We start from the raw sequence: 13,255 nt of genomic DNA, 5'->3' as shown, positions 1-13,255 counted from the left end.
TGATCGTGCAGCACAACACAATGTGTGGTATTCTCTATGTGAAGACAGGACTTTGTCTTCACAAGGAATGTAGGGTGGTCATTCTTCCTGATACTTTTGTGGATGAATTAATCTGTGGCCAGCAGATTGCTGAGGACATGATCAAGTATGTTTTCTGTTCCTGTTAATTCCCTCACTACCTTCTGTAGACCCAATCAAACAGTTATTTCCTTGGGGAATCACCTGGTTCAGTAGTGGTGTTTTCAAGGCACATTATGAGATAGACATTGAAATCATTCATCCATGTACATTTTGCACTCTTGCCTCTATTTTTGTTCAACGGTGAAGATAATTCATAAACCAATTGGGAGTAGGTGGTAATCAGCAGGAGGTTCTCTGCCCATGTTTGATCTGATGGCATGAGATTTCAAGAGTTCCACAGTCAATGTTGAGGATTCTCAGGGCAACTCCTTCCCACTTTCTACCATTATGCTGCCAGCTTGGTTGGTCTGTCCTGTCAGTGGGACAGGACCTACCCAGTGACGGTGATGGTACTTTCTGGGACATTGAGTGTAACTGTTTGCTCTTCATTTTGTGCACACGCGTGAACTTTATTTTTTTAACGTTGATGGATACTTGTGACAAATCGAATATTTTCCTCAGGAATTAACTATCCTGTCAGCAGTAAGTAAATCTAGGCTCCAGATAGCACATTCAAATAAATGCAAAGTACTAGGGATGTTGGAAACTTGGAATAAAAACAGAAAATGCTGGAGAAACTTTGCAGGTCAGGTAGCATCTGTGGAGACAAACAGAGTTAACATTTTGAGTTCAAAGAATCTAAGATGAATCTTTAAACATAAAATATAAACTGTATTTGTCTGTACACAGATGCTACCAGGCTAGCTGAGCATGTCCAGCATTTTGTTTTTATATTGGAGACAGCATAGTTGATGTAGAATCAAGTTTATTTTCTTAGACCTCAACAACCAAAGAACACAAATCATCAGTTTGGCCTTTTACCATTTCCTGCATGCAGCTAATGATCACTCGTCCACTTTTCATTGTACCCACTTAGCTCACTCGTCATCCATCCTAGGACCCTGCCCATTCACTAGCATTCAAACCGGAGTTGGATATTCAAACATACTTTACTACGGCTCGTGCTGATAAAAAGGGGTTGCAGCTTATCTTCAGTACATTGGAGCTTTTCATTCAACTATTGCTGCATATTTTTGATGCAATTAGATTTGGAAGACCCAGTCAGAAATGCAGAGCTGTGTCAGTGTGTAGAAAAGTCGAAGTCAGAAGTCACATGACACCAGGTTATAGTCTAACAGGTTAATTTGAAATCACAAGCTTTCGAAGCAATGCTCCGAATTTCAAATACCTGTAAACCTGCTGGACTACAACCTGGTGTTATTTGACCACTGACTATGCCCACCCCAGTCCAACACCAGCACCTCCACGTCGTAGAAAAGTCAAAGTGGAAAAGCAATCTGACATTAATTTCCACTTTGCAGAAGATTCAGGTCATTAGGTTTTGAATTCTTGGTGACTGTAAACATCATTTCATATACACTGAAGTATTTGTGATAGTTGTGGCATTGTAACAAAGCTAATTTGATTATTGGCCAATGGCAGTATTCATAGAAATTGCACTTCTTCACAAATTACGATGAAATAATGTAGACTTCTCCACTTTCTTTCAGTGCCAGGACTGATCTGGTGCCACCACTGCCTGTGACCCGTGCTTCAGATGCTCAGGACCGTCAGGGATCGTCTTCCACACTAAATCAAGTAAGCTTAGTTCAAACCATTAAAACCATATTAACAAAGCTGTGTGATGTATTTGAGCAAGTCATAGTGAAGAAACTTTTGGCAGCATTGAGCAAGTTCCAGAATGTAGAGACAATGTTGGAAAGTGTCCCACTTTTCATCAGCAATGATTGAGAATTTGGACAAAAACTATTATTTTCCACACAAGCACAATTAATGTTTGAGTGCAAGTTTGCGGCATGTTCCAGGTGAAAGAGATTTTACACTGTGAACAGATGCTAGGAAAATGATGAACAGAATTCCTGTCAATGTAATACTTTCATTTTAATTTCCTGAAGTCTGGCTGGAATATGATGTGCTGTTGTTTAAGCTGTACAGGAATATTCAATCATGGTTTTACCATATCAATCATCACCAAAAGTTAGCCTTACTTAAATAACCCTAGTCAAATAAGTAACATACATTGGGCACCAGTTAAAGATGGCAGAGTTGGGTATGAACCTTGTGTACTTTGGAATAATCAGGACATTTTGTTTTATATATGTGTGCTGAGGGATAGAAGCCCTTATATATGTAGTTAAAAATCTCACAACACCAGGTTATAGTCCAACAGGTTTAATTGGAAGCACACTAGCTTTCGGAGCAATGCTCCTTCATCAGGTGATTGTGAGCATCGCTCCAAAAGCTAGTGCGCTTCCAATTAAACCTGTTGGACTATAACCTGGTGTTGTGTGATTTTTAACTTTGTACACCCCAGTCCAACACCGGCATCTCTGAATCATGACTTATATATGTATGCAGACTGACAGGGGCTACATTCAATAGTCTTCAAAAATACGTAAAACTGTCATGATTCTCAATTAACTATCATCCATGCAATGAGAACATGAATATAGGTCACTTTGCACCCAGGGCCACTCATGCATTGCTTGCATCTCCACAGGATGCATCTGATGACTCTTAGCTTCATTTCTTAGCACTGACTCACTCTGCAATTACTCGAAGGCTGCCAGCCTCATTGGATGCATCAAATTTTGTCCCAGAGGGAGAGGAAAACAACTTGTCATGGTTCAGAGTATTGAATAGTTAAGGGAGTGAATGTGTCATTGTGCAGCACCATGCTATGTCAATGTCACACCTCCAGCAAGTGTTAACAGCTTATATGGCAAACATATTGCAGGGAACTTAAACAAATTGCAATGTCTGAAACACAAGGGGCCAGTACTTAGTGGAGTCATTGTGGACCACAGTATCTTTGGAGATACTACCGCAGGCAGTCAAGGGACTTGTCTGCTTACAATCCAGGGCTTGACCATGATCAGGCAGGAGTTTGGTCCAATTAGGATCTGGGGATCTTCTTAATCCAGTGATGAGGTAACAGTCAGCCCTGCAGGTACAGTTCATCCAGTCTGGCGATGACAGTTAGGTCAGTCGGATCCTGTGGAAACATCAGTCAGGGGCTGGACCAGGTTTTCCAGTAGGGACCAAAGAAAAGGATTGACGCTGATGGAATTGAATGGGAGAGCTGTTAGTGGTGACGCAAGGGCAGGAGAGGTGGTGTGCTATCCACAGTGAGTGAGTAAGAAGCACAGACCACAGGAGTGGTTACTGGTTTGGGAGGATAAGCATGGTGAGAGTTGTTGAGTGCACATGCTGTGTGTGGTAGCCCGAGTTGTCGCCCATCAGCTTTGGTGAGAAGTGTCTTAGAGTTAGGGTAAGTGGCAGTCGTGGAAGTGTAAAGTAGCAGACAGATTAGCGATGCTTAGACTTGCCAAGTGTAGAAGATCATTAACCTGTGTATTGTGTTTCACCTCAGGCACTGCTCTGGCCTGAGCTGCTGTTATAGTCCAGGCTGGCTGAGGCTGATGACATAGCCTCATTTGATAGTCAACAGGAAAAAGCAATGCTCATATATCCACATGACATCTGGATTCCTGTCAGTGCACTGAACGCGCTAACTTGCCTCTCTGTGCCATGTCCTTGAGGATAACAGCACAGGACCACAGCGTGAAGGTTAGTTCCTGGCATGCAGCATCTGAAGTGCTGTGGCACTGGGGTTTAAATACAGCACTGGTGCTGCAAACATTGCAAAGTGTTGGCAACAGTGAACACTTTCATTTTTCCTGTTATGCGATTGTACAAAATGGACGCTGTGAGTTCAGTTGCATAAATAATAAAATGAAGAATGGAAGATTGTGTGAAAAAAGTCACTGTGGGCCATGGCAGACTGGATGCCACAATTTTACTAATAATGTATTAGTATTTGGAGAAAAAATGGAGTCAAACTGGGAAACGACTCAAATCTAATGTAGGATATCTGATTTCTTGATTCCTTCAAATTATGCTAAATTGTTTCTGGAAGAATGCTACATTTCTCGTGAAGCTGGAGGGAAATGCTTTACCAGGGTATTTTGTTCTATGCTAAAATATTCCTGATAACTGTACTGCAAAAATGAAACAGACACATTTTTCTGTTTTGTTTAAAAGATAGTCAAAGCATGAAAATATTGTGAGTTTTCCAGAGAGGTGATAAGTTATTTTTTTTTGTTGTAGAAACAGTTATCAAGTCTGACTTTTACTCTGGCCAGAAAGAAGAGGAAGTCCGAGTCTGAACATGTAGAGAGGACTTGGAATTTCTGAAGCATTGATAATATGTTTTTGTCGCTATCTCGTCTGGTTCTTCAAATGTCTGTTTATGTTATCTGGGATAAGAGAAATGGCCCAGAATTATGTTTGGAGAATGCAATTCATTACTGTACTAAAGGTGCCTATTCGACCTTTTAAGACTGTGTTATTACTTTGAAAGATCGAGCCATTCAATTTAAACCCAGTCCTTATTTACTAGCTTTGTCTTTTTCAATCAGTGGATCTAGTTCCTGTTTAAAAAAAATGCATTCTGCTTTGAACATTCTGATGAAGAGTCATCTAGACTTGAAACGTTTTTGTTTTTTCTCCATGAATGCTGTGATCTCCAGAATTTTTTGTTTTCAGTACTATTTTGAGCATTGTTTCTGATAGGGCACTTGATATACATTCATGATCTAGAGTTATATCATTTGGATATCAACTCAGTGGGCTGTAAAACCAGTTTCACTAAATTTACCTTGTAAAAAAAATCTAAATTTAAGCTGCTGGAAATCTGAAACAAGACTCTTCTGAAGATGAGTTGAGAGAGTGTTGCTGGAAAAGCACAGCAAGTCAGGCAGCATCCGAGGAGCAGGAGAATCGACATAAGCCCTTCATCAGGAATTCAACAGGAACATTCCTGGTGAAGGGTTTATACCCAAAACGTCAATCTGCCTGCTCCTTGGATGCTGCCTGACCTGCTGTGCTTTTCCAGCACCACAATCTCGACTCTGACCTCCAGAATCTGCAGTCCTCACTTTTTCCCTCTTCTGAAGATGGGTCATACTAGACTTGAAGCATTACTGGTTTCCCTACAGATACTGCCAGATTTGCTGAGTTTCTCCAGCCTCCTCTGTGTTTGTTTCAATTTTAACTGGCTTTACCAGATTAGTTTATCTCTACTGCAGCATAGCACTGACATCCTCCTTAATGTAAAGCACCCAAAACTGGAACAATGGTATAGAGTTTCTGTTTTAGACACATTCTACAATCCTGTGCCAAATTAGTCTTGAAATTTTCCTTGGTTCTGAGGTGAAATTATTGTTCAAGTTCCTTCTCATTTATTTGCATAATTATAAATTGAAAGTCTTCCATGAACCAGTACAACGAGGGCAGCATGATGGCTCAGTGGTTAGCACTGCTGCCTCACAGCACCAGAGACCCGGACTCGATTCCTGCCTCAGGCGCCTGTCTGTGTGGAGTTTGCACAGTCTCCCCGTGTCTGCATGGGTTTCCTCTGGGTGCTCTGGTTTCCTCCCACAGCCATGCTAAATTGTCCATACTGATAGGTGCATTAGTAGGGAGTAGGGGAATAGGTCTGGGTGGGTTACTCTTCGAAGGGTTGGTATGGACTTGTTGGGCTGAAGGACCTGTTTCCGCACTGTAGGGAATCTAATCTAATTGACACGTTGTGCAGCAGATTTATTTATTTGTTTACTTTTCTTGCACTAAAGGGCATTCCTTGATGCCTATAAGATTGGTATCCTTCTGTATTATAGTCTTATTAGTGCAAGTGAAAACAAAATGTGCATTTTTACTAAATTCACCTGGTCCTCTATCTGTGGGTAATTTGATTTTAAATATCTAAAATGACTTTAAAAGTTAATACAGTACCATTTACTAGTTTCCATAGAGTACAATGTCAATAGTTGCCCCATATCAAACCCACTCATGATTTTGAACCTTTGTTTGTGCCATTAAATCAGTTGTTTTGTTCTAAATATTATATGCATTTAAGTAATGAGTCATTATTTTCACCTTTTAACATTTTTAAAATCTTTTGACCTTATTGACTGCTGTTTTCTCACATTTGTAGATTCTGCCCTTTTGTGTCCCATGCTGGTGAAATTATGTAAATAGCATCTTGCTGCCATTGTTCCCCTCTGCAGAACCATCCCCCATTTTTAAGTTTAAAGCATGCTGTATATCCTTACTATTTTGACTAGCCATGACACCGATCATAAACAGTTCCAAGTGAAGCCTGTCCCATCGGAACTAGCTCCCTTCTACTCCAGTGCTGGTACCAGTGCCTCATTGTTACAACTCACTGGGAAGGACATTGTAAACAAGCCCCATGCTATTCCCAGGGTCATCACAAGAAGTGAAGATTTTATAAAGTACACAACAATCCCCAATTTACATGAATTTCTGACCCAGATTGATAGAAGACAAGGACCAGGTTTCTATACTGTTCAAGAGTCACTATTTATGGCAAGTAATTAAACTCCAGCTACAGCTGTTAAACAGTTCTAATCCATTGGCATTTAATACTATTGATTAAAACTCTAATCCCTCTAAGTTCTCCCTTACATACATAGACAGACGTGATTAAATATGTTATGGATAGAGAGAGAGACTGGACAGAGAGCTCAGTAGACTTTGTTTCAGCACGCTATTGTTGAGATGATCCTTATGACTTTTCTGCTACCAGTACGGAGCTACAGTTACCTTTCTCTGGTTGTTTCCACTGGCTAGTGAGTGATACAGGTGGCTTCTACTCTCAGAAAAAGACTTGGACTTATCACAGTTTACAACAACTGTTACGAGAATTCCTTTTCAATTGCTTTGTTCAAACATAAAGTTAAAAATCACACAACACCACGTTATAGTCCAACGGGTTTAATTGGAAGCACACTAGCTTTCAGAGCGATGCTCACAATCACCTGATGAAGGAGCGTCGCTCCGAATGCTAGTGTGCTTCCAATTAAACCTGTTGGACTATAACCTGGTGTTGTGTGATTTTTAACTTTGTACACCCCAGTCCAACACCGGCATCTCCAAATCATTTGTTCAAACAGTTATTTACATGATACCTACAATGGGTGTCAAGTGACTTGCTTTCAAAACAGCAGCCACTCTTTCAAATACATTTTTAAAAAAAAGTTCATTCTCATTTCAGTCACCAGCTTTTCAAAACACAAAAGTAAAAAGATGCAGTCCATACACAATGAAATGAAACCTATGCAATTTGGTATGCTTTCCTTTATTGGTCAAAGTATTGACCACAGGAGTTGGGAAGTCATATTGTGGCTGTACAGGACATTGGTTGGGCCACTGTTGGGATATTGCATGCAATTCTGGTCTCCTTCCCATCGGAAAGATGTTGTGAAACTTGAAAGGGTTCAGAAAAGATTTACAAGGATGTTGCCAGGGTTGGAGGATTTGAGCTATAGGGAGAGGCTGAATAGGCTGGGGCTATTTTCCCTGGAGCGCTGGAGGCAGTGGGGTGACCTTATAGAGGGGCATGGATAGAACAAATAGACAAAGTCTTTTCCCTGGGGTGGGGGATTCCAGAACTACAGGGCGAGAGGGGTAAGATGGAAAAGAGATCTAATGGGCAACTTTTTCACGCAGAGGGTGGTACGTGTATGGAATGAGCTGCCAGAGGATGTGGTGGAGTCTGGTACAATTGCAACATTTAAGAGTTATCTGGATGGGTATATGAATAGGAAGGGTTTGGAGGGATATGGGCTGGGTGCTGGCAGTCGGGACTAGATTGGGTTGACATGGATGAGTTGGACTGAAGAGTCTGTTTCCGTGCTGTACATTTCTCTGACTCTATTTGCCCCCACCCCAGATTCTGGGCTGCACATTTAACTTTTTGACTTTATTTACCCCATTCTATTTGTCCATGGCTCAGATAGTAATCCAGAGATTGTTAGTTTGGAGTTTCTGCTTTTTAACGTAGCTCCTGGCTGTTCAAACTCTTTCAACAGAACTGTCTTTCTAGTTCCAGCAAAGTCATTGGTACCAAAGTAAATGACAACAAATGAATAATTCCTCTTTCATTCCCAGTTCCTCTCCACATGTGAGGCAATTTGCTTAACCATGGCACCCAGGCAGGCAGCACACTTTGGGACTTCCACTTATGGCTACAGAAAACAATAACGATCCCTATAAGTATACTGTCCCTAATCACCACTCCATTCCTATTGCATCCCTCCACATGAATGACTCCCTGTATCACAGTGCCATCAACAGTTCACTCATCCTCCCTGCATGCCCTTCTTTTAGCCACACAGCCTGCAAAAACCTCATAACTGGTGGACAATTGTAGAGGCCTAGGCTCTTCTAACATTACCCCCAGGTCTCCATATCTGTCTCTTCTTCCTGATCAAATTTGAAGTGATTAATCTGAGGGGGGTGACCACCTCCTGGGAGCAAAGATTCCAGGTAACTTTCCTCCCTGATGTAGCGCAACGTCTGCAGTTCAGATTCTAGCTCCTCAATTCAGATCTGAAATCCTTCAAGCTGCAAACACTTACTACAGAATCACCTCAGTCTCCAGCAGCTCATGATCCTGCCATCACTATTGTATTTTGTGTAATTTATTAATTACTCTAATATCTCCACTCTTTTCACTTTATTGTATATTTTATAAATTGTATCAATCTTATACTTACAAAGCTACTTTTAAAATAAAGAGAGAAAGGACTAAAGAACTCAATGCAAACTAAAGAATTTGTTTACAATAAAGATTAGAAATACCTGACAATCCTATCTACCAATCAGCTCTCTCCCTGCACTCACATGTAGTTCATGATGTCTCTCTCTGTTACTGGTCTCCCTGCAGATGGGCCTCTTGATCCACAGCTTTTATCACCTCCCATTTATCTCTCACTCTGGAGACTTTCCTTCTTGCAGTAACCTTACTTGAAGCAGCTCTATCCCAAACTGCACCAAATTCCCTCCTAAAATCACATTCCCAGGTGTAATCACTAGGCCACTGTCTCACTCAGGTGAAAGCTCTTTCACACTGATCATGGGATTTAAAAATCCCTTTGAGATAAAATTTTGATCATTTTTTAAAAAAAACAGTCTGTTTATCAAGAAATATATCTGGGACAGGTGAGACTTGAATCCAGAGGGAGTAAATTCAGGACTACCATAGCACCACAACACCCAAGCAAATTCAATTTGTCACTTTCCTTTCTTTCAAAATTAGTCACTTCATTCAGACAAAGGATTTCTGGTGTTTGATAATTGTCACCATTTGGTTACTGCCATTTAGTTAGATTATTTTAACATAAAGGTCAAGATTTGAATCTAAATGTTACTTAAAATTGAAACTGAAAAATATGTGTAAGTTGAATTCCCACTTTAAACCAAATTCTTAGATATACTCCCACACGCAAAGGTTCCCTTCACTGATAGGCTTTCTCTTGAAGGGTCAAAAATAGCGGTTTCATTTTTTAAAATCTGGAGTTATGGTCAGTTTTGTGTTCAGAGCTGACTTTTGGTCTTATGTTCTTAAGTCAGTATAAAATATTCCACTTAAAATTCCTTTATCTTTATACTGACTTTGGGTATCTAATGTTGATATTGCCTCAAACAAGCAGAAATTCACATCAATATTTTCACTGCGGCATAACCAATGAATTAATTAAAGATTTATTGTTACTTTTTAAATTTGTATTATATCCATATCAATATAAAATATAGGTAATTTACTATTTGTAAACTTTGATCACTTCTGTCTTAATTTAGTCTACTATAGGATAACTAAAAATATGTTTTTCATAATTACTACTTTATAAAAGTTCATTCCTGGCTTGCATGCTAGCCCAGCATTCTTTCCTATTATTTAGCAGTTTATGGCATGCTCCCAATATGCTCAGGTATAATATATCCAGAGTGGCATGGATCTACCTGGATAATTTAGTATGTGTTAGATAGATACCACTGTTGTATCCAGCACAGATCTTCAGTCCTACAAATAGGATGTGTTGAGTTCCTTGGCCTTTGCTGTATTCAATGCTGTCATTGATTTCGTAACATCATGTGGAATGAGTTGAATTAGCTAAGGACTGGCATCAGTGATAGTACAGATCTCAGAAAGAAGTAGGGATGGATCATTCATTTAATATGTCTGGCTAAAGGTGGTTGCAAATGCTTCAGCTTGGTCTCTTGGACTGCCATGCAAAAGTGCATCTCTTGAGAATTAGGATGCTAATGGTGAGACAACATTCCCCCCCACCCCATGAATTCTTTGATGCCATTATGATTAATGACTGATGTGACAGCTGCTTATGCTGTTTCCTGCAGGTAGTCTGTGTTGTAGTTTCACTAGACTGACACCTTACTTTTAGGTCTGCTTGATTTCAGGCATGCCCTTGTGCACTGTTCATTGAATCAAGGTTACTCACCTTGATGGGAAATGCTAGTCCAGGAGATTACAGATCACAATGGTTTATGATACATCCTGCAGGAATTTCCAATTTTGTGCTGTAAAAATTGCTGTTTAATAAGTAGATGAATAAGCATTCTTTTTTTAAAATTTCTTTGTAAACAGAAGCGAAATAAATCTGAAAGTTGTACAACAGAAAGAAAGACACACACTTCAAGTGATGACTGGGATTCAAAATTCAGTGTTAAAACTTTGAGAACTATGCAGACACCACGGATCAAGACTGAGACCTGACTCCTTTAACTTACCGATTGAGGAAAGCTTTGGGCATGCAATGATGTAGGAACAATTCTACTATAGCATTACCATGAGAGACAATTTGTTTTGAAGCTAGTATCTTGGATTGTCTTTCTGGAATTTATGACCATCATTTTTTATATTGATATCAAATAATTTTCTGGATTTATATATTCCGAATTTTCTTTTAAAGTTTGATTTTCTATAGCAATGTGTCAAATGCTGTTAAGTAACTGAACACTAAATTATATTGAAAACAGACTTTGGGACCAAGAAAATATATTTTCTAAAACATGTGTACAAGCTTTTTCTACACTTTGGTATATAATGAAATGTTTGTAAAACATTGATTGTCAATGTACATGGGCAAGCAAAACATTTAAATTTAATTAATCCTGGCATGTTTAACTACTGCATTTACTGCGTTCTACATTTCTCAACGATATGAACAAGTAAAAATTGTTTTATGTCTTATGGAAGAATAGCTCTTGCTATTTCAGTACACCTTAAAAGTATTACCTTTACTGTATTGAGTAGACTGTTCCCATGAAAATGCTTTATTTCAATCTCCAAGTGTACTGTCAATGTATAAATTATACCATCTATATGAGGTGCTTCATAAATGGGCTTGCAAAAAATAGATCACATCTTATACATCATTAAATTAAAACTCAAATGAAGTGACTAACTTCTTTTAAAGCTTTTCCAGGTAAGAGAAATGCTGAACAATTGAGTGCTAGATGACAATAATTCATCTTCACTTGTTCAGAATGTAACTATTTGCTTTATTTTTGCTGTACTTAATCTCTATTAAGTCTCTATACTAATTTCAGTGCACTGAAATATCAAATATTTTACATTGTACATGTGATCAGAATTTCTTGCATATTTCTGAAAGCATACAGTGCACTCTTCTGTAAATATTTGTACATAAGGATGCGACATTAACAGTGTTGTAAAATATTTCTTCTAAAAGGTGTAGTGAATATAAGTTAGTGGAGCCTATCTACTATCGTTTGGGCATTAGGTATTGGAATCAGCAAATTTGTTTTTCCATCTAGATTGTTTAGGATCACAGTGAATATAGTTAAATATTTAAAGTAAGCCAAACAGAAAAAAGAAATGAAAACAGATAAACTGTTTTAATAGTGAAACGTATCTGGCCCTGGATTGCATTTTTAATTCAGAACAAAGTAACAACCATATTGTAAACAAGACTTTATTTAAAAATGCTAATACTGTCCCATTGATGCTTACTTGTCAGGGAGACTAAAAAAAGGGACAATAAATTTAAAAGCAGAAAGTGCTGGAGCAACTCTGTAAGTCTGACAATACCTGTGGAGAGAGAAACAAAGTTAATGTTTTAAATTCAATGACTCCCCTTCAGAATTCAATAAATATAAGGTAGTCATTAATGAATTTAATGGGAACTCAGGAGAAATGTTTTTACTTAGAAAGTGTTTGGAATGCGGAACTTGTTAGCATAAGAAGTAGTAAAAGTATAGATCTATTTAAAAGATAATTAGACAAAACATGCAAATAAAGGAATAAAAGATTGTGATGTTGGAGTTAGATGAATAGGCTGGGATGAGGCTTTTGAGGAGTATCAATACCAGCATAGATAATTTTGGCTGCATGGTCTGTTTCTGTGTTGTACATCCTATATAGTTGAACTAAAACAGTGTAGAAAATGCAGACTACAAGCTAACTGTTGCAAATCCAATAGAGATTTAAGTGAATTAACACAGCAGTGTTAATCCCTGTTACCTATGAATAAGAGTTGATGTGTGGTGCTGACCATTTAGCACATACCACTAATTGGATCCAAATCTCAAAACCCACAGAAAACTGCTGCCCATTTTGACTAAATACAAAGCAACTCTCATTCTTGCAATAAGATGTCAGTATTTTCTATGCAATGCAATTCTCAATTGTGATCACTTTCTGTTGCCAATCCTGTTTTGATTCTCTATATAATCATAATGACTACTACTAGTACTTCAGAAATGTAAGGATGATTTGTAATTTGTAGAGATGCTGGGATTGAAAGGGCTGTCAAACAGAATACCCACATGCAAGGCAATGATATGTTAGATTAATAAACTTTCAGAAAATTAAACTGGAACTTATGGTAATTGTTGTAATGTATTTTGCATGGTGTTTTGAGTTTGGTTAACGGAGAGGAAAATAAATCAGGTTGTAAGACGGTTCTCTTCTGTACAGATCTTTTCTGAGTATTTAACAATATCAGTTTGCTTATGTATGTGTTGTTTGTTCTGTCACAAATCTACAAGTTCCTTTTGAATACAAAGAGTAGCATATTCCAGGCCCATCTGAAGTATTTTAGTCTGTTTCTTTTCAACCACTTCTCATAGATCAAGTATCTTAAACTAGCTATCAATTTAATTACTTTTTTCTATGATGGATCCGATGTTACTGAACAATAAC

At 38.5% G+C, this 13,255-nt stretch overlaps 1 protein-coding gene across 3 annotated transcripts in view; it reads left to right on the top strand.

Annotated features, from left to right (window-relative positions):
• Window positions 1-13,015, top strand: part of epb41l4a (erythrocyte membrane protein band 4.1 like 4A) — a 338,117-nt gene extending 325,102 nt beyond the window's left edge. For all 3 annotated transcript variants that reach the window (XM_072583689.1, XM_072583685.1, XM_072583687.1), the window contains 2 exons: window positions 1,692-1,779; window positions 10,676-13,015. In XM_072583689.1, the coding sequence (XP_072439790.1) occupies window positions 1,692-1,779; window positions 10,676-10,804 (217 nt within the window). In that variant the 3' untranslated portion in view covers window positions 10,805-13,015. The remainder of the gene's footprint in view (window positions 1-1,691; window positions 1,780-10,675) is intronic.
• The last annotated feature ends 240 nt before the right edge of the window (window positions 13,016-13,255 follow it).

The sequence above is a fragment of the Chiloscyllium punctatum genome, chromosome 2 (genome assembly GCF_047496795.1).
Source record: "Chiloscyllium punctatum isolate Juve2018m chromosome 2, sChiPun1.3, whole genome shotgun sequence".
Taxonomy (NCBI): domain Eukaryota; kingdom Metazoa; phylum Chordata; class Chondrichthyes; order Orectolobiformes; family Hemiscylliidae; genus Chiloscyllium; species Chiloscyllium punctatum.
This window is presented reverse-complemented; position numbering and strand designations above follow the sequence as displayed.